The sequence below is a fragment of the Rhinolophus sinicus genome, linkage group LG05, assembly GCF_036562045.2.
Source record: "Rhinolophus sinicus isolate RSC01 linkage group LG05, ASM3656204v1, whole genome shotgun sequence".
NCBI classification, from domain to species: domain Eukaryota; kingdom Metazoa; phylum Chordata; class Mammalia; order Chiroptera; family Rhinolophidae; genus Rhinolophus; species Rhinolophus sinicus.
The window spans coordinates 135,183,081-135,204,814 of NC_133755.1; the positions used below are offsets into that span (position 1 = coordinate 135,183,081).

Sequence of the window (21,734 nt, forward strand, 5' to 3'; positions counted from 1 at the left end):
ATAATAGGCAGTGGACTTGGAAATACAAAAGATAATCATTAATTCATACACACATACCACAGTAAGTCTCTATGCAGAGAGAAGATTTTAGAATACTTTTAAGTAAAAGTAGTTGGAAGATGTGTCACAGAGATCCTGAAAATAATATATTAAAAGATCACTCACACAACACACACACACACACACACAGTTTTCCTAAGGGGAATAACCACTAGGCTGCGAATTAGGGCAGACATTGTCTCATTCATCTATATAGGCCCAAAGCAGTAGATATTCACTACTTTTTGCTCTGTAATGAATATAGTACTACAAGAGAATAACTAAACATTTTAAACTGCTTTTAAGTGATAGACTTAATCAGTGAATTTGCTGCCTTTTAACAATTATCAGAAAATTACCGAAGACCACAAGTCAGCCATTTCATCCTCATGACAAATAATCAAGGTTAAATAAGTACCACTGAGGTATAAAAGTAAAAATGGCAAGGGCAATAGTTACCGATTACTGTCAAAATGTACAGCAATGGAGTATGATTCCACTTATATGAAAAAGGTCTGGAAATAGATAGCGGTGATGGTTACACAAGACTGTGAATGTACTTAGTGCCACTGAATTATATACTCTACAATGGTTAAAATGGTAGAAAGAAAAAGTCGCAAAAGAAAAAATCTAGTGCAATGGAAAATTCTAATACCAAGAGCTCAACTTTAAATAACCCTCCTTCCTTGTTTTTCTGTGCTGATCCCTAACTCAGATTATAAATTCTCTCATCATTCAACAAATATTTACTGAGCTCATGCTATTTACTACTCTACTAGGCACCTGGGCTTAAAGAAAGAAGAACTGATACACCTAATGAAAGAGCATGAAAGAAAAATAAAGGAAAAATGGAAAAGTATTGAAAAGTGAGATGTTTGGTCATTTAGTATACATATTTTCACAATAATTCAAATAATTCACTTTATGCTTCATTTGTCTTTGATTTATCAGAGTTGACACTAGACTAAGTTTTGTGGCCAGTTTACTTTGATATAAGGTATAAATTTGGAAGCTTATGGCTGAATGACTTAAAAGACACAGATGAAGCCAGCTAGTCATTTACTGCTAAGTACACCTTTGAGAATCATTCCCAGTCATAATGTAAGAGTCAAAGCAAAGTTCTGTGAGATAAAGAAAGACTTCAAAGACAAATGTAACCATAATTTCAAAAAATATAATATTCTGAGAATAATCACAAATATTTTTTACCTATTAAATTAGTGATGTTTAGGGTTACTGATGAACCAGCAAAGATTTTTGATGACTCAACTTTCCTCCCCTAGGTGTGTGTTATAATTCCTTCTCTAAGTACTTTCTGGGCAGTCTGGGTTATTAAAAGAATAGATAAAGAGAAATCAAAAGAAAAAAAATGGGAAACAAATGGGGAAAAATCTTCAGGAAACAAATAATAGTTTTTAATTTGAAGACTAGTTAAAACAAAATATAAAGTTTATGTTTCAAGTTCAAAATAAATGTAACTGTGACACTCCCGGGTATTTTCATCACTTCAGAAAAATCTTATTGCACAAGGAAATATCATTTTCACAGAATAATACCATCTAATAGTTATTTCTGCTTTCTATGTGCCAGGTACTGGACTAAGCATTTTTATACAACAACTAAATGATTTCTCACTATATTACAAAAAAATAGGTGATCACCATTTCAAATAAGGAAACCGAGGTGCAGAAAGTTACATTTACTGGCCCAAGATCATAGCAAAAACGGGGCAGAGGCAGGATTCACGTCCAGTGTAAGACCAAAGGCCAAACTCAGCCACTATACTACATTACTTCTCTAGAGTAAACACCTTTTAATTTAATTAGAAGCAAGTTTTAAAGAAATTATTATAGACATTAGATCTATTCAAACATTTCCCACATTTAGGAATTTTTTAACTCTTAAATGTAATTCTCTTCATATCAACTAAATAAAAGAAGAATTTCATCTAAATTTTAATTTATCAATACTATGATCCCAAAGAGAACACTCATATGGCTAAAGAAAAGGACAAATCATAATCGTTATAGACTATGTTCTTCAATATATGTTCTGCTATAAATTTGTAGTATGAATAAGTACCTCAACTAATGATTCCACACCAAATCTCTTTTTCAGGTATGTAACTAAATAGACTCAGAAGGGGCCATAAAGAAAATAAATAAATCTTAAAATGCAATGTTTTAATGCTAACCTCTTATATCAAAGATTAGGCCTAAATAACTAAACTTAGTGCCTCATCAACCTTTTCAAATTCAACAAATTCACCTCAGAGCAAACAATCAAAAGTTACAGAGTTAAACCATATCTCTAAATAATTTTGAATACACCAGGTGTACCTGAGGAGCCCAGCCCACATCCCTTGCCTCTCTTAAAGTCACCCTTCTTATTCAATGGAGATTTGCTGCTCCTTTAGTTGGATGCAATCAGGAACTACAATTAATGAGGCACTATATGCTTACAACAGAATTGAAACACTTGGAAAAAAATTTTTCAGGAAATAAAGGCAACTGTGCAAAGCATATGAAAACTGAAATCCCACCTTCACTTGGGTATGGCTTTATTAAGTTACAGAACTCTCACGTATACCTCACACAAACAAGGCAGTATTAACCATTTCCATTTAGCCTACAGTATCAAACTATAATTCTTTAGATTACAAACACCATTTCAACAAAGAGTTTTTTCATCTGTATTATATGGTTAAATAAGAGCTTTCTACTTGTCAGGTCTTGATCTCTTAAAAGGACTGAAAACTAAGTTACTATACATAGATGATAAGATTTAACACCACGATTTCTAGATTTTGTTTTTATGACCAATATACTTTAAGACTTGGAAACTCAAAAAAGGGTTACCAAATTTTAATTTTTCCAAATGAGGACTTGTATTTTTTTTTTAAGTCCATCTACTATCACTATTTCACAGCAGGAAATTTTAACTCAAAAAAGTCAACTATAGGACAATCCTTAAAGGGAATAAATTTAGTTTTAGTTTACAAAGGGCTGATGAAAACGTCCTTGAGGCCAGCACTAGTACATGGGACAAGCATTTGAGAACCAACTGTTTAGAGGAAAGAATGCTAGACTGAGTCAGGTTCCACGCATGAGCCCACCACTCATTAACTATGTTAACATAGACAAAAACTCTGAATTTCGATTTTCTCTTCTATGGAATGAGAATATCCCTACCTATCCCACAGGCTACTATGGGAATCAAAGAATAAAATGCACTGAAATAGTCTGAAAATATGACAAGTCACAGAAAAGTCATCTAGACTATACAACTTACCATCAGCTGACTGGGTAAACAACGCATAATCAGGATTGACTATCTCATTAGACAGAATATCAAACCACTCGCGCACAACACCTTGACCCTGAGTTCAAGAAAATAAAATTAAGTATCAACAGAAATATATAATACGGGGAAATTTTTTTCTAAATAATAAAATTAAAATCATATTAACTTTCTTCCACTATCAATTAAGTATTCTATTTTATTCAAGTGCATTGCAATCTGTTATACACAATGATCATCACAGCACTTATTTTTACACCCACCATGCCTTCTTCTCCATGGAACCGTACAGCAATTCCTTGCTTTAGTTTTGCACAATTTGCTTTTGACACAACTTCACAGCTACTCCTAAAAATAGAATCTAAATATGTAGCATTGGTTAATTTTGCATATTAAAATTTACAATAATTGGTATTTTGTGCCTCACATACACATCCGTTTCTCCATTAAACATACCTCTGTGAACCAGCAGGATATCATTTTCATTCACTGGCCTGTGCACCATGTCTGAATCTGGTTGTCCTGAATGCAAATGTTCATAGAACCATTCACAGCGATCTTTAAACGGCTACCCCAACAAATAACAGTAAAATATGTTAGCACTATTTCAGTCACCTACCGATTAAATTTACTTAACTAGCATGCTAAATGCCCTTTCTACAAATAATCATTCTTAGACCTTTATTTATAAGTAGTTCTAGATAACGTCCTGATATTTCAACAACTATTCACAAAAAGGCAGAGTTTAGCTGAAATAGTTTGATTATCTAAAGTGTATTTTTAAAAATTCCCCATATTTTCAACAGAAAAGACTTGATAAATTAGGTTATACCTAAGAACTTACTATCAGATATCAGATATGTAACTGAAAACATTTACTTTCGATTTCTTTTAAACCCAACAAGGCTTACAAAAATGAATTTCCAAACCCAGAAAAATTATGTTGCATGCTTCATTTAATTTTTCATGAAAATCTTTTATACCTAACTTTATTCTTCTATCTATCCTTTGACTATATGCAGCAACCAGAAAAGAATTTGTCATCCTTTTTTCTTTCCTTCTTCCTTCCCTTCCTCTACCCTAAAAATAAAAGAGTAAGATCTCTTAAACGGGAAGAAAGTCTCTCTACCTTTTGTTCATTTGCCAGATATGCAACTACAAGGAAGTTGCAATTTTTTATGACTAATCAAGAAGTATTATTAAGTACTTCATTTGTGCCAACACTGAAGGTAACAAAAGAGCTGTAAAAATCTCAATTTCACTGCTAGAAACCATTTCATACAGTTAAAGAGATGATACTAACATTAGAACAACACAATATGTATATAATATTAAGTTCTAAACAGGTGCAAACAGTGAAGTGCATTAAGAATTTAGAGATTATGCAGATTAATGGAGTACGAAGGCTTCATGAGGTCATGGTTTGAACTAGGACTTAAAGCTGGGAAGGACTTGCTCAAGGAGGAATAAGAGCACAGCAAGCTAAGGGAGAGAAGGAGAAACTGTGTCTCCCTGGAAAATGCAGTGAAGGCTCTGGCATAACCAGAGTTCTCCCTTTCACATGCTGAAGGAAGTAAGTTTGCGCACGTAAATCGAAGACTTAATTATGGACCCCGAAAATCAAGTAAGAGATAAAGGGGTCATTGGGGATATTTAGTCAGAGGAATCACATGGTAAATGCAATCATTAAAATGAAGTAGCACAGTATAAAGGGAGCCCATCTAGGCAGCAGCTGAAATAATAAGTATTGAGTGATAAGGTCCTGGTCATGGTAGGAAAGAGGAATAACAAAGTAAATCTGAAAAACATTACTCCTTTGAATAAAGATGAAATATAAGATTTCTAGGGATAGACCTTAATAAAAGAAATAGCTTAGAAGGGGAAAACCCTCCCCTGACAATCTACCCCAATCCTAGGAGATACTGGTGGGAAGATAATGAATGAGGTTTTATATAGTCCGAATTTAACGTTATTTGGGATGTAACTACTAAGGACTTAGAAATAAATACTGGATTGTACTGCAGCTGAGACACTGGAAATAGCCATGAACAAAGATGAAGCTGAAGACAAGTAAGGTCCCTTGTTGAAGAGATTAAAGATATAGGTAACAAACACGAAGAACAGAGCAGTTTATAATCACAGGTCAGGACTGAGCATTTGCTTAGCAAATGATACACACAGCTAGAAAAGTCAAAGGAGAACCAGGGTGGTGCAATTATCACAAATGCCAAGTTACAGGAGATAAATGTGATCAATATCCAACACCACAAAGAGGTTATCTTTCAGGCAGTTTTTAGGACACTAGTAAACTTCTTCATCTGAGCTAAACTAAATATTAGTTTTACTTCAACAGACTTAAACATTACTTTTTATTAATTCTCAATAAAAACATTATTATCATAAAGATAACTGGTGAGAGATTAACTTCTGCCTTTTACTATATGCTTTCAGTAAATGTTACCGTTTAAAAAGTTAAACATATAATTTTGTCCATACTTCTAATAGTCTTCCATATTTTGAATAAAGCACTGCCATTATCATATTCACCACTGGGCATATAAATTGAGTATTTCATTTTAAGTAAACAGACTAGAATGTAAAGTGCTTGAAATATTAATGCTTATTATTTCTGAAACTTTGGTAAAAGAGGAAAAAAATTATACAGAAGTAATTATTTAAGTATGGGCTTTGAAGTTTGATAAACATAATTTAAAATCCTGGCTTTGTCACTGCTAGGTTTGGGAAAATGATACCTCCCTTCAAGGGCTAATTGTGAGGATTAAATGAAACATGCAAATATAGAACATAATAATGATAATCATAAATTAGCTAACACTTATTAAAGCACCTCTAAGCCAGCTACTGTTTTAAGCACTTTAGATGCATTTTGACATGTAATCCTCACAATACTATGAGGAAAAGGGACTCTTACTACCATTTCACAGAAGAGAAAAATGCAACACCAAGAGGTTAACTAGTGTAAATACTCAACACCCAATACTCAATAAAGAGGTGCTGTTCTTATTATCACTCGTAACAATGTTAAAATTATTGTAAGCATTTAAAATTGACAGTAAACTTACTTGCCATTATAAGATTAAATATTAAACTCTACCTACAAAATGTGAACCAAAAAATAAAAGCAAATTGCAATTTTTTTAAAGTAATTCAAATGAAACATTAGAAGGTACAAAATGCTACCTTCAAAAGCTAATAAAGTATTTGTAAGATCAAAACATCCACACAGGGGGCCGGCCTGGTGGCTCAGGCGGTTAGAGCTCCGTGCTCCTAACTCCGAAGGCTGCCGGTTCGATTCCCACATGGGCCAGTGGGCTCTCAACCACAAGGTTGCCAGTTCAATTCCTCGAGTCCCGCAAGGGATGGTGGGCTCTGCCCCCTGCAACTAAGATTGAACACGGCACCTTGAGCTGAGCTGCCTCCCGGATGGCTCAGTTGTTGGTTGGAGCGCGGGCTCTCAACCACAAGGTTGCCAGTTCAATTCCTCGAGTCCCGCAAGGGATGGTGGGCTCTGCCCCCTGCAACTAAAATTGAACACGGCACCTTGAGCTGAGCTGCCGCTGAGCTCCCGGATGGCTCAGTTGGTTGGAGCCTGTCCTCTCAACCACAAGGTTGCCGGTTCGAAAGAACAACAACTTGAAGCTGAACAGAACCCTCCACAACTAAGACTGAAAGGACAACAATTTGACCATTGTTCCCCAATAAAGTCCTGTTCCCCTTCCCCCAATAAAATCTTTAAAAAAAAAAAAAAAAAAAAAAATCCACACATATATACACAAAACTACAAAGACAAAGGGCACATTTTTGTATGTAAACTTTCTGAGTACCTGCATCTCCATAAAATAATTCACAAACCAGAACTGATTTACAGAAGCTCCTCTTAATAGTATCTGTATAGCAATACAAAATGTTTCTCCCTCTAACTACAGGCACCTGAAAACTACCAACAGAACAAGAATTCAACCCCTTAGCAGAAACAGTTTTTATTTTCACTTTTTTGGAACAGCCTCCAAGTTACAGAAAATTTCTAAGTAAAATAGAATACAAAGTAATTTTTTTCCTGATGTACATTGCCAGCATCATGGTCAGTCACCCCTAAATACTTCAGTGTGTATTTCCTACAAACAAGAGAATTCTCCTACACAACCAAATAACAACCATCAAAATCAGAAAATTAACAGACACATTACTATATAGCTAATCCTTAAACCCAATTTTAAGTTTTGCCAGTTTCCTAGTAATGTCCTTTATAGAACAATAACTCATGAATTGCATTTAGTTGTCCTGTCTCTTTCATTCTGGTAGAGTTCTTCAGTGTTTTCTTAATTTTCATGACCTCAATACTTTTCAAGAATGCAGGTCAGTTATTTTGTAGAATGTCCCAACTGGAATTCGCCTGACATTTTCTTATGATTAAATTCAGGTGTGCATCTTTGGCAGGAATGTCAAAGAAGTTATACCATGTTCTTCTCAGGGCATCCTATCAGCTGGAATACTTACATGTCTGCTTTCATCACTGCCAAACTTGTCCACAGTAATGTTCCTTTTTAATCTTTGTAATTAGTAAGTATTCCATGGGGAGATACTTTGAGACAGTAAAAATAGCCCACACATCAAACTTTCCATTTATTGATTAATTTTTTTCAATACAGACTCATGGGTTCTGACTTTATTTATAATATTTTGCCATCATTTATTTTGATGCTCAAATTGTTCCAGATTTAGCCCATGGAATCCATTACAGCTGGTGATGAGTCATCTTTAACACAAACCCATCATTCTCTAAACAACTTTCTTGCACAATAAGAAGTTCCAGGCTCATCTGTACTTTCCCTGACCCAGCCCTGGAATTAGCCATTTCTCCAATGAGTCATGCTTCATTGATAATGATATATAGAGGCCAAGAACTGGGTGCCAGGTTTGTTACATCTATCTAGCCACATTAAAAACTATAAGTTTGCTATATAGTTAGCAAACACTGCTATCTCCAATTCCAATCCAGAGGCACATGGTTCATTCTATTTTCCTCCATTTTGTAACTCCTTTCTCCAACAGCGAGAAACTAAGCTCCCATAATCTTTACTATACTTCCTTATTTGAGCAACCTGTATATAACCAATATCCTATCGCTAACATGAAGCCTACAGTGCATAGATACCCTCCATCTCACTTGGGCTCTGTCAAACTACTCTGAGCGACTATCACCACCCCCTCCATTGGACATGCTCCATATGTCACTTCAACCCACATACTCCATGCTGAGCCCCTTTCTACACAGATACCTCCTTATGACGCTCAAGCTCCAAAACTCCACACTGCAACACCAAGATACATGTGGACACCTTCCTCACCCTGGTCAGGCAACAAAATCCCCTCTGTGGGTCAAAAAGGTAGATAGCTAATGCAGACTGAATTGTTCAGGAAGAGAAGGGGGAGAAGGAAGTGAAAAGCAGAGATAGTATTACAAAATAGCAAACTACCTCTTTCAAAAATTAAGTTTGTTTCACCTATAATCTCATTTCCCTAGAATGGAGTCACATAGTATAGAGTAAGAAAATGAACTTAAGAACCAGATAGATTTTAAATTCTGGTTCTCCCACTTAGTCGCTGTACAACTTCAACAACTTACTTGACCTCTTCAGCTTCAGTTAAGAGTACCCATCTCACATGATTGTTATGAAAATAATGCATGTAAAGCAAATGAATAGTACCTCACCTAAAGTTAGCACTGAATAAATGTAAGTTATTACATTCTACCTTCTCCTTTACATTATCATCATTAAACAGATGTCTAAGGATACCTATATATGTGTGTATAGTTTTGTAAGAATTAATTCTTAGCTTTCTTTAACTTCTGAAAGGTTAATGTCCCTAAAGACATTTAAAAACACCTATAGTATTTATCTTATGACTACTAACCAAATCATAGCCTCTGGTCTATCCTACCTTTCGGACAAATTATTTCCTAAAAATTTGCCAGGATCATGTCATTCTCCTGAAGCAGTTATGAGTGACTCCTGACAGCCTACCAAAGAAGATCCTTTAATCTGGAAATCAATGCTCAACACAGTACGACCTCAATCTACCTTTCCAGAATTATATTTCATTCTTCACTTATACAAAATTTCTGCTTCAACCACTGTAGTTTTATACACTTTTCCACCTACATGCCCTGGTCCATATCTTGGTTAGAATGGTCATCTTCCCCATTTACTCCCATCAAAATTTTGCATGTTTTCCAAGGTCCAGTTTAAAATCCACTATCTCTTTGAAATTTCCCTTGACTATAGCAGCCAGAAACAAGCTCTTAATCCCTTAAACTCCTGAAGAACCAGGTAATACTGTAATTACTACTTTATTGGTGCATGTTATCCCCCTTGCTAGACAGATTAAGTCAGATTAAGTAAGAGTCTCTTGGAGAAAGGATATATGTTTTCTATCTCCAAAACAACTACCATTTATTGGTATATGTATGTATGTATATGTCAGTATTTAAAACTGATTCTTCAAAATAATTCTATGAAGTTGGTATCATCATCTATTTTACAGATGAAGAAACCAAGGCTCAAAGATGTTGGAAATGTGCCCAAAGTCACATAGTTGTTAAGTACGAAAACAAGCTTTGCCTAACATGTTTCACAAAACACGGTATATGGAAGGAACCCTGGCAGGGGAAAGGTTCTCAGGTCAAATAAGTTTGGAGGGTTAACAAAGTTAAATCACTATTTTTACCAAAGGGCTTCTCAAAGACTTTAACAAGCTGCTGATAAACTTTATAAACCTCCAAAAGGGCATATGTTATATTTCCCAAATGTATTTGGGGATAAAATCCTTTTCTCAAGGACTATGAGCCTTATAGGACTCGTGTTCCATGAAACTCATTTCAGGAAATGTGGCAACATCTTCTATTGTCTTTGAACAAATCTGTGCACATAGTAGGCCCTCAATACACATTTCTTGAAGAAAAAAATTACTCCTCACATTAAAGTAACATACTAATGTAACCCCACATACTAAAGAATAAGGTACTTTCACTCCTCTTATAGCAGGAGGTCTCAAGTACAATAATTACTTCATTACACAGTACTCAAATTTTAAAAAATTAATTTTCATGAGACAAACTAAAAATAAGATTAAGAGAAATTTCTACCTGTGCTTTTATGATATGCATGAATCTTGACATCAACTCCGGACATTCAAGGAGGAAGTGAAAGTGGTCAAATATAATTTTGGGATTTCTAAAAAAAAATACATATTTTGTTTACATGGACAGGAAGGATGAGTGGAATTAAGTGAAATGCAGATTCACATACATAAATACTGAAACAGAAGAGTAACATATATTAATCCACACATACTATACTTTCACTTGTCAGTGCGCATTTTTTTCAGAGTTTAATAGAAGTAACATTTTTTTTTGTCTTGAGATGAAAACTATAAGAGAGAAAAGGCTGTAAGGACAGTCCATGAATCTGAAACAGCCTTACCTGTTAACAAAGCATTTTAAAACTTCATCATGTTTGCAGACAAATTCAATGAAACGGGGTGAAGTCATTCTATGGGGGGAAGAAGAAAAACAATCAGAACACATAAACAAAAGTTGGTGATACAGCAACTTTGATAACTATATATTGAACTGGACTGGCTTCTAGACAAGAAAAAGGGGGAGGGTGGAGCGTCTTTATAAACTCGAGAAATTGAGGCTTGCCTAGTCAATCTGTAAGATGAAAAAATATATATGTTTTCATTAACAGATGATATATAAACGAGTGACCTTAAAAACCTTGAAATGTTAAGCATCGCTATTCTATGCATTCTGAATACATAATGAAGGGATCCTATATGACAATGGGATTCACCATTCTACATGTTAGTAACTTACACAATGTTTAAAACTCAAATATTTTGGACTAATTCTAGATCAGTCCAATGAGTATCATAAAAAAGATCAGAAAAGAACCTAAAATAAACAAATCATTTTGTTGTTACAGAAATTACAAAACAATCACAGCATTTCTTCATCTATCAGGGAAATAATAAGCATATAGTGTAAGTGTTGACAGTTAGGTTTTCTCTTTTTTGTAATGCAAGCGCCTGACTTAAGTTTTGGTTGCCAAGGGTTCCACTTCAAAGAGGCATACACTTCAAAGATGGCTATTTTTAATAAACACATTGCCAGCCACACAACTAGATAAAGAGCCAGGCCACCTCTCCCCACTGAGGCTCCTTTGTTTGAGAGATCTTGGTTGATTTCAATAACTGACAACTTGGCCTACTTGTTTTTTCTCTTCCCATGCTTTAAATTCCCGCTCTTATGTTTTAAATTCACCAACAAAGAGTGAGCCCCAGAAACCCTAGGCCCCCCACATTCTCAACCCCCCAAAAAGCAGAACTCCAGGCCCATAGGCACACCCATGGTGCGCTAGCTCTCTAGTGGGCCCGCGCTCTCTCACTCTTGCTCTCTCCTTGCGACCTCGCTGTGTGGCCCCAGGTGTGCCATGTAATTTCCAGACCTTGTAAGTAATAAACCTTTTTTTTTTTTTCAAAGTTTCCTGATGGTTATTGCTGAAGGGCGCCTTGGAATTATAATAAGAACCACAAGGGCTAGTCCAGCCACAAGATTGGTTATTGATAGGCTGAGACCTGCACACAAAACAAAGCAGAAACCCTCTTACCCTGGAGGCATCTGACAAGAACAGCACATGTAAAAAGCTTGAATGACAGCACTTAGCCGATTAGCTGTCATAGAAATAACATCCTGACAGTCTGCACTGGCTTCCTGTTTCCCTCCTAGAGCATCTGGTTTAGATTCCCTGGTGCCAGTGGATAGATTTTCATAGCTCCCAGGTCCTGGAGGTTCAAATGGAGGAATGGAAGTACCATCTTGATCTTGGCCTTTTTGTTTTAGTAAAATAGAAGTGATATCCGTTGAGTCCTTTTTGTTTTTCATCAGTTCTGTAGCTATTAAAACTAGCCATTCATCTAATGAGTGCCAAAGCAATTCAAGAGGCTAAGAGAAAAAGAAAAGTGTTTTTTAAATATCATTCTGAAACTCCAGGATAAAAATCCACACAGCCAAACAAATATTATAAAAGAAAATTTACTATAGATACTTCTATTTTGCAAAGTTAATGTGACCGCAATGCCTATAGGTTAAGTAACAAAAACATGAATGTCCTATAAATGACAATTTCTTCATCTATAGAAAAAATTTAATTTGCATTTATTTAGTCCTTGGACTAAAAAGGGAAAACTAAAACCTAACAAAAAAGGTATAAACAATCTTTCTTCTTGTAAACATTTTCAAATACTTAGTTTTAAGAGCACACATTACTTTTATATATACAATCCCCTTAACCTTTACTGTATTATAATGTGTCAACAATTTTCGATTATAAATTTTTTCAATTAAAAAAAAAATGAGAATCCCTTAACAGCCTAATAAACAGTTTAGTTTACTGTGCTCTTTTCTTCACATCTAATTCCTAGAATTTTGAAAATGTATGACAAATTTTAAAATGACATATTTATATACACACATAATACACATACATATACTTACACATACACACACACACACACACACACACACACACACAATCCATCTCTAAGAAACAGTAACAAATACTGACTACCAAGTTCTTGAATCCAAATAAAGAGTAATAGCTTAAGAAAAAAAATGTGGGGACAAAGTAAATTATTTCTTATTTCTACACTATTTAAAATATTCCTTTGGAGAATAGTAAAATGTCTTTTGTAAATTAACAGAAAACAAAATTTTATTTTTTAAATATTCTGTGATCACAAATGCTACAACAGGACTAAGTACTAGAGAAGATGAAAAATATACGTTGTCTCTAATAATTAGTGGTTTTTAATACAAGCAGAAAATAACTACTATTAAAAGACCTGCTACCTGGAATCTAATGTACAGCAACATGACTATAGTTACTATAGTTATCAATACTGTATCATAATTGCAAGTTGCTAGGAGAGTAAAGCTTTAATGTTCTCACCATAACAATAACAAAATGGTAATTATGTGAGGTGAAGGATGCATTAACTAACCTTATTGTGGTAAACATTTAGCAATATATATGTGTATCAAACAATCACATTGTGTACCTTAAATTTACACAATATTACATGTCAATTACATCTCAATTAAGCTGGGGGGGAAAGAACCGTCAGAACATTTTTAATCCCAAATAAAGGTTAATAATGGGGGTTAAGGTTAAATGGTCCTTCCTTCCTACACTACTTTAAATATTCCTATTGAGAATGATAAAATTTCCTATAAATGAATGTAAAAGTTAATCTTACTTTTTGATTCTTGTATGATCACAAAATGCTACAAACGAGGACATGTACTTTGGAGAGACCCACCCTTAAAATACTTCAAATCAAAGAAATAAACTTACTTTCAAAGACCACTATGGAGATTCCACAACCATATTTGGAACCTTAGAAAATGTTTAAATAACCTGTTCTGCCAGAAAATTGCTTCCAATTGTTATCTAACAAATCCCTCTGATATATCTTCAGCCTTCTTCAGGTTTCCAGAACATTCTTTTTGAGAATATTTGACTTAACTGAATTTGAAAACAATTAAATCACCCCTAAGTCTTCACTTAAACATTAAACCAAAAAGCAGAAAACAAAAGTGGAAAGAAAAAAAAAAAAAACCTACCACCATCAATAAAATCTAATTCACTCATTCAACAAATATTTAGTTAGTAAGTATTAGGTAAACAGGTAAGCAAAGGGAGAAACTAATTATACCCTTCCTGAGGTTGAATTTAGCACCCCTCTCACCCACAGGAGGGCTTTTTCATGATTAGGCACAGACAGCAGCTGGAAGATTCAGGGTCCATGAGCTGCTCAAAAGGTCAAAAGAACTGGCTGCCATAAACACTGACATGGTACCTTCACTGAAAATGTCTTAATTCTAATCATGATCCAAATCTGAGTCTATAGTTTCTCTTCATGAGCAATACATTAAGCCTACTGTCAGAGATGAAAAATAACTTTTTATGTCACCAAAACTATTTAGTTTTACATAGAAAATGAACTTCCAAGGAAGAAAGAACGGGTGGTGGTGATGTAAAAGTGCTTGAAACAAAAAGAGTAAATTGCCTCTAAATTAGGGCTAAAACCTAGAAAATCAACACACTGTATAGAGATGAGCCTAAGGCACAAAATGATACCTGCTACTCCTACAGATGACAGCACTGAGCCTGAACCTACAGCAATCCTGTTTTCAAATACTGGCAATGTGCAAAAATTAAAGGCGAATTTTTAATAATCCAGAAACAATATTAAAAACAGATCTGTGTAAAAATTATAGTGACAATAAAAATACTGAAAACCTAGAAAGAGTTTTCAATAAAGGAACACAGCAAAGAATTAAAAGAGAAGAAAAAAAAGAGAAATGGTTAAGTTATCTTAGACCCTTCTCTTTTTCCCACCTTTTCTTCATTCACACATGTACTAAAACTAAATCTCATCCTGGAGGTATTTTTTACCTAGGAAATTGTCCCTTTGAAGATTTGTTCAGAAAATTCATTCCTCAACAGCAAAAAGAATACTGTGAACATACCTTTAATTTCTAACTGTGGTAGCAGCCACAGACATAAAGGATTATAATACACTTTTAAAATTAAAAATAAATCATTGCCAACCATAGCTATGATGCTTCCTACATTTAAATAACGATAACAACATTAGATAAGATACAAAACACTGTATACATCAATTGTTGCTGAAAAACAAGTTGATGACTATGGAAAATATTAGCTGGCTTCTTTGCTGGCTGTGAAAATATTGCTTCATTTCATATTACTGAGTGATCTTCACCACAGAATTACATTCTCCTTCATATATAATTTTCAAAACATTTCAAGCTGTATTTCAAAGCTATAATACATAATCCAAAATGTATCGAACAGTTAAAAAGTTTTTCAACATCCATGGACCAAAGTGAGATACAAATTTAACAGGAAAGCATTACTAACTTAAATTCATTAGTAGTATCTTGAAATCCTGTTAATCTATTTTCAACTTGATAATGTCAAATGCCACAACCAAAAGGATAAGATCTTAAAGTTAAAAGTTTCTCAATCTTCCTTGGCTTCCAAATTTTCCCATTTATACCTCTATGAAACTGTTAACAGTCACAGCTTATTACTCACAAAAAAGAGCATATCCAAGTTCAGGAAGCTGAAACTGTCTTCCCCAGGCTCACCCTGCTTCAATAACCAGAACTACCTCCTCTTTCCAATGCTCCAAAGGCACTAGATAAAAATCTCTTAACATGGAAAAAATGGCTAAGTATTAAGATTAATTTAAAGGACTTCTAAGATAAATCAGAAAACTAACAGGATGCTAAATAATTTCACCTACTAAAAACACATGACCTATAAACCCACTCATATTAATGGAAAACTCATTAGTTAATCTTAATAAAGTGACATGTTAGAGTATCTTGTTAACGAAATGGAAAGTGGGGATCAATTGCTACCTTGGAAAAAAATGTGGTAAAAATTAAAATGGTATTTCCAGTCTAACATTATAGCAACTCAGCAAATGTTTAAGGTTTTTACAACTTGAATCACCCCATAATGAACTGAAAACCTTATATACATACATGACAATGTAATTTCTATTTTTATCCTTTTAAGTAGAAGGGTAGAAAATTTTGTCATCCTCCAAAGAATCCCCACCTAATTCATAAAATTAGATGGAAAGAGACTAATAAATTCCTAAAGAGTAACACTGTCACTTAAAAAAAATTTTAGCTGAATTTTATAAAATGTTCTAACAATGTGACAAATCAAAATTTAAGAGAAAGTAAATGGTCAGAGGCAAAAGCAGTTGTCACTGATGCAAAAACTAATACCTTAAAAAAAGAAATAAAGACACTAATAAATGAAATAAAGTAGAAATAATTTTTTACATTTATAGTTGATATATGACAATCAAAACAGAATCTGGATTCCATAACATAGCTTTAAAAAAAAAAAAAGAGTGATTTTTTTTTTACTCAGTTATATCTGTATTGACTCGGTAGGTAGAAAACTAACATTTAAATCAAGCATTAAATGCCTATAGAGAGGCTATTTAGCACATACTTATTTTTTGCTATCAGCAAAAAGTGGCAGATTCAAATTTTAATTAAAAAAAAATCAGACAATAGTGAATATAGATAATGGTGACTATATCTCTACCTGATTTGATTTTTCTATTCATCATTATAGATGAATAGAAAGAATGAGTAGAAAATCAAATCGGGTAGATTCAGTAACTACGTAATAGCATGAGCTACAGCAGAACACATTAAGAACAACTTCATGTAATGTGAATGCTTGAGCAGCAAAACTGACTTAAAACAGCGCTGACAAAACACTGGATCAATAATTTAGATTAGAATTTTACAAAGATAGTTATCATTCCTAACTAGTGTTCAAGGAAGCAGCATGTGAAAAGCCAAAATCTGAATTACAAGAAGATGCATAACTTCCTTCTTCCAGGAGGTGGCACAATAGGGGAAGAAAAAAGAAAAGAAAAAAAGGAAAAAAGTCACAGCTGAAAACTCTTTCCTACACTGATTAAAAAAAGAAGAGAGTGAAGCAGAACAGATACACAGATACTTATACATACCTTCCTAAAAAGCTATCATAACCTCTCTAGGTATTAAAGAATCTACTAGTGTCAAAATGCTTGCAAACCATTTATTTGTGTCTGCCAAAAATTTTCCATGTAAGAACCATTTAGCATAGTTCATTAATTTAACTTCAAATTTTTACAGACAGTAAAGGTATCAAACCTAACGAGTTTTATAGGAAGTGGCACATAAAAGGGGTTTTGTCTCTTTTTGGACAGATAATCCATATTTATACTAAAAAAACTGTTTAAATAACTATGCGTCTTCATGAACCCCAAAGCAAATTTTATGCTAGGAAAATCTCCTAAGATAAATTACCTTTTAAAAAAATAGCATGGAAAAAGTTATTACACATTTGTCCAAAATCTGAGTTATCTGAAAATATAATGCCATGAAAAAACATTAACAATAGCAATTACAGCCTTGTTCACTTTGTTTACTTCATTAAATTATAATTTACCACGGGTAGCAACACTGCCTTGGGTTTTGTATGGAATCATTCTTCCAAGGGCGCTATCCACAAACATGCTTGTATAGGAGATGCAACTGAAGCAATACAAAATATTTCAAGAAAATATGTATCTCAATGATTCTTCCTTGAAATGATCCCAGAAATTAACTGATGGTAAGACCAGTAACTGAAAGTAATCATATTTTTAAAAACATATATGTGGACACACACATAACACATACATGATAACAAAATCTAAATTTAAAAAAAACTGAATTATTTTCTTTCCTTCAAATCAGAAATAATTTTTTTTTTTTTAGAAAAGCATTATGGCTGTATATTGCCACATTAAAAAATCTAGAATCCAATGAAAAAGTAAATTTAATTAGATTTAAACACTGAATATCCTTACCCCTAGAAAAAAAGACTAATGGAATTAAAACTTTACTTGTAAGAAAAATATAAAGGCTCACCAATTAAAACTTGCTGTTGATTAGACAGAGATGAAAGGAGAAAGGTGTGCCTAACTTAAAAAGTGTTACAGGTATGAACCAAACTTACGTTCTGTGTATGAGGTTTCTGATTAATGAATGCATGCTTTGTCAAATTCATCTCTTTTACGTCTATCTTCCTAACAACGTCATATACTTTTCTGACCTTGAACACCTGGCTTCTTGGAGTTTTATTCCCGTTGTAGCCCATATCGATTCCATTACTGGGAGAGGATGGACCAATTCGAAAGACATGACAAAATATCCTCACAATCCTTAAAAGGCTCTTCATTTGAGCATCATAATTACTAGATAGGCTAAAAATAAAAATATGAACAGATTAGATGAAATAAAACAAATTACATCTTAAAATACTTTAAAACATTTTCATCAACTGACCACCTGTTTCATGAGTAAAATTCCTTTCCTATTATGATAGAGGATGGAATATTTTGTTTAATAGGAAGTTACCAAATATATATTACTTGGATTGCATATGAATAAATGATTAATTTTTAAGTCACCAGACTACAATGAATGATCAAAGCATAAAACATGAAGAAAAGCACCACTGTAGAATAGTTGGTTTCTTGAGATACCAACTTCAAAGCAATCTCAAATTTTCACTTCCAAAAGTACAGTTCTAAATTAAGTTGATTCTTTAGAACTCTGGGAACACTTCACAGAGAAGCAATGGTAGAAATGTTGGCCTTATGTTTTTAGGTCAATCCTCAACTCAATTGCAGAGGTTGAACTCTGTACTGTTCTATCCATAACCCCACTTCCCCTCCCCACCCCAGAATAACCACCAATTGTCTTATACAGAACATTCACAAATTGAATAACCTTAAAGTTACTATCTGTATCAGGGTGGTTCTCTATAGAACGGGTTGCCTTATGACTCTACATAAATATAGGAAATACCCCATTACAAAAAAAGAAGACTCAAATCCAGTTAACACTAAACCATACTAAATACAATATAAACTTCCTTTGACAAATCACAACACCCTACAAAATCCCATAGTGCCTGGGGATTGTTCATCATCATGAATTACTCTTCGACAGAGAAACTCTAGGAGACAGGCTAAATTTATATTGAATCTAATGTTACATCGTTTTTTTTTAAATTGCTGTTTAAGGGGTAACTTTATTTCAAAAACTCTAACATCAGTTAGACTGTATTACAATGGCTGCATAAAAGCAGAGTAAAGGGCTGAACAAACTTTTGGGCAGAATGGTATGAATGTCTTTGCATAAATTTAATTATCAAAACTTACCCTATCTTCCCTTAAGTGTATTAAAATCAAGTTCATTAAAATCTTCCATTAAGATATTTTTAAGTATCTTTTCTAACATTGAAAAAATAAGGATTAGTAATATGGAAATAGCAAATGCCTACTTCTAAGTATTTCGGTTTTATAAGTGCCTGATGACATGTGAACCAAAATTTCCTGACATTTTCACTTCAATATTCATGTTGTTTTCTCATTCTAAGAATGATTAAATTGTTAAAAATAGTCAATAAAAACGAACTATCAGTTACAGGTATTAGCAAAACATAATGGACATTGACTGGGACAGCTACCACATAATAACAAAACTCTTAGTAACTTTGAGTCAAATTTTACAGAATCATTAGTTTGGCTTGCACTGATTTTTACATATTTTTCTTTACAAAATGTTTCTAATTTTATATTATAAGATTGTTGAGATTAACAAAATAGAAAGGTAGTCTGGTTTCTGTTTCCTTCTTTTATTATGTTGCAGCTCTTGGAAAAGTTAACTACAATGAGGCTCAAATTCTTCCCCATGAGAAAGGTGTGATTTGATTTTCCTCTGCAAAAGTACCATATATATGTATTTGTTTTAAGTACCTGATCAAGAGATATCTTAAGTTAAGAAGTATTGTCTTACAGAATGCAATCTGTCTAATAATAATCCCTCTATTAACATAGTCTAATAATTTTATATAACTTTATGCAGTTTAAACTTCTTCCAAGTTCATTGGTTGGTCTAAAAATGTCATTTTTCACTTTCCAACCAGTGAAATATCTCTTTTGTATTATACAAAAATATTATGAAATCCAAACTTGATCATATACTTCCCAAGTTGATCATAAAATAATTTCATCCAAGCCATCAGGTTCCCAATATAAAAGTTTAAAAATGATGGTTCATAATTCAAAGCCCTAACAATGTACCTACCATCTGTGGTTTTTATATGAGAGTATACTTTCATTCAGTTTCTTACTTAGCAAATAGCTGTGATCTGTTCATTTGTACACTGATAGCTATCTTCACCTTCAATCATAAATATATAAAAAGCAAGATAACTCACTTAATGAAACATATTATGTGCAAAACGGCCCTCAGTAAATATATTATTTAACAAATATTTCCAGAATCAGACAAAAGGCTATTCATTTTTCCAAAAGTATGCTAAATAACATCTTAATTGTCACTAATTAATACATATTTGAATCATTTTCTTAATTAAAATTTCTATTAAAATGGCCCAAATTAGATCACATTGTGGTTTAAGAAACAAAATGATTCACAAGTAAATGAACAAAAGAAAGACAATCTACAAAAATACTATTAAACATATATTGGCGAGGAGAATGATTTGTATTTGAGAGCCTCTTAAGAATCTACCTCGGTAGCTCTGAGTTCTGTGAGCTGTTCTAGGAAATAATCGAATTCAAGGGGGTGAAGGTTATCAGAACTTCCAATCTGCAATCAAGTCACACAGAAGTTGTGGGTAACCTGGGAACGTACTACTTGCGATCTGAAGTGGAGGTACAGTCCTGTGGGACTGAACCCTTAACCTATAGGATCTGACGCTATCTCTAGGTACTAGATACAATAGTGTAAGAAGTGATTAAAATTGTAGGACACCTAGTTGGTGTCGCAGAATTGCTTGGTGTAGGGAATAAAAGCCCACACATCTGGTGTCAGAAGTGCTGTGAGTGTGGTAGTAGTGTAAGTAAAGGAGAAACACAGGAGGAGGACCGGGTTTTCCCCTAACAGCAATACAATAAATTCTAACACAATAACCAATAGTCACTACTGATCCCAAAAGGTATTTGGTATTTGCAGGCCCAAAATGACCATAATAAAAGCTTCTATAAAGCATCTGAGAAGCAACATTGTAAGTGGTGAGGCAGTACAGTTAGGTTAGCAAAGTAGCTTTAAAACTTGTGCTGGCCATGGATCCCTTTTTCTTACCGTTTCACCTGTTCCACTAATCTCCCTGTAATTTTTAAGAGGTAATCTGGAACCCAGGACATACATTTTTTTTTTTTTTTTTAAGTGAGGAAATGAATCCCGGTTCCTCTATGTATTAGCTTGGCAAATCATTGAACTTTAATTTTCTCATACGTAAAATGGAGATAATACCTAAATCACAAACTTACTATGAGGCTTAAATGAAATAATGTATTTGAATGTTCCTTAGCTAGTGCCTGCTTAATAAGTGTTAAAGGTGAACTTAAAATTAAAATGCACATACATAAAAACATAAATGCTTTCTGATAACTGTGAAAAATTAAAAGATTACAAAGTTTAAGTAGAAAAAGCAAGTAAGTCTTCTAATGTAGAAAAACTGGTTAAAGGTATTAGGCGGTATTTAAAATAATAATCATCATTACTGCAACGTTTTTCATTTATATCATTATCATCATCTCCTTTGCTACATGCCAGACACTATGCTTTAAAGCACCAAGCTTTATTTCTTTCTTACACCAATTTCTTAAGATATTTACTGCCA

General features: G+C 33.6%; 1 protein-coding gene across 7 annotated transcripts in view; it reads right to left on the reverse strand.

Moving 5' to 3' along the window:
* The window catches only part of HACE1 (HECT domain and ankyrin repeat containing E3 ubiquitin protein ligase 1), a 93,928-nt gene that overhangs the window by 29,813 nt on the left and 42,381 nt on the right, over nt 1-21,734 (reverse strand). For 5 of the 7 annotated variants that reach the window (XR_012496697.1, XM_074333343.1, XM_019735003.2 and 2 more), the window contains 7 exons: nt 18,033-18,279; nt 12,033-12,367; nt 10,845-10,913; nt 10,508-10,595; nt 3,796-3,907; nt 3,603-3,700; nt 3,331-3,418 (listed from right to left, as the gene is read on the reverse strand). Coding sequence is in view for 6 of the 7 variants with exons in the window: in XM_074333343.1 (XP_074189444.1) it covers nt 3,331-3,418; nt 3,603-3,700; nt 3,796-3,907; nt 10,508-10,595; nt 10,845-10,913; nt 12,033-12,367; nt 18,033-18,279 (1,037 nt within the window). In the remaining variant the exon portion in view is untranslated. The remainder of the gene's footprint in view (nt 1-3,330; nt 3,419-3,602; nt 3,701-3,795; nt 3,908-10,507; nt 10,596-10,844; nt 10,914-12,032; nt 12,368-18,032; nt 18,280-21,734) is intronic. The other 2 variants (XM_019735004.2, XM_074333345.1) reach the window with 2 other exon arrangements.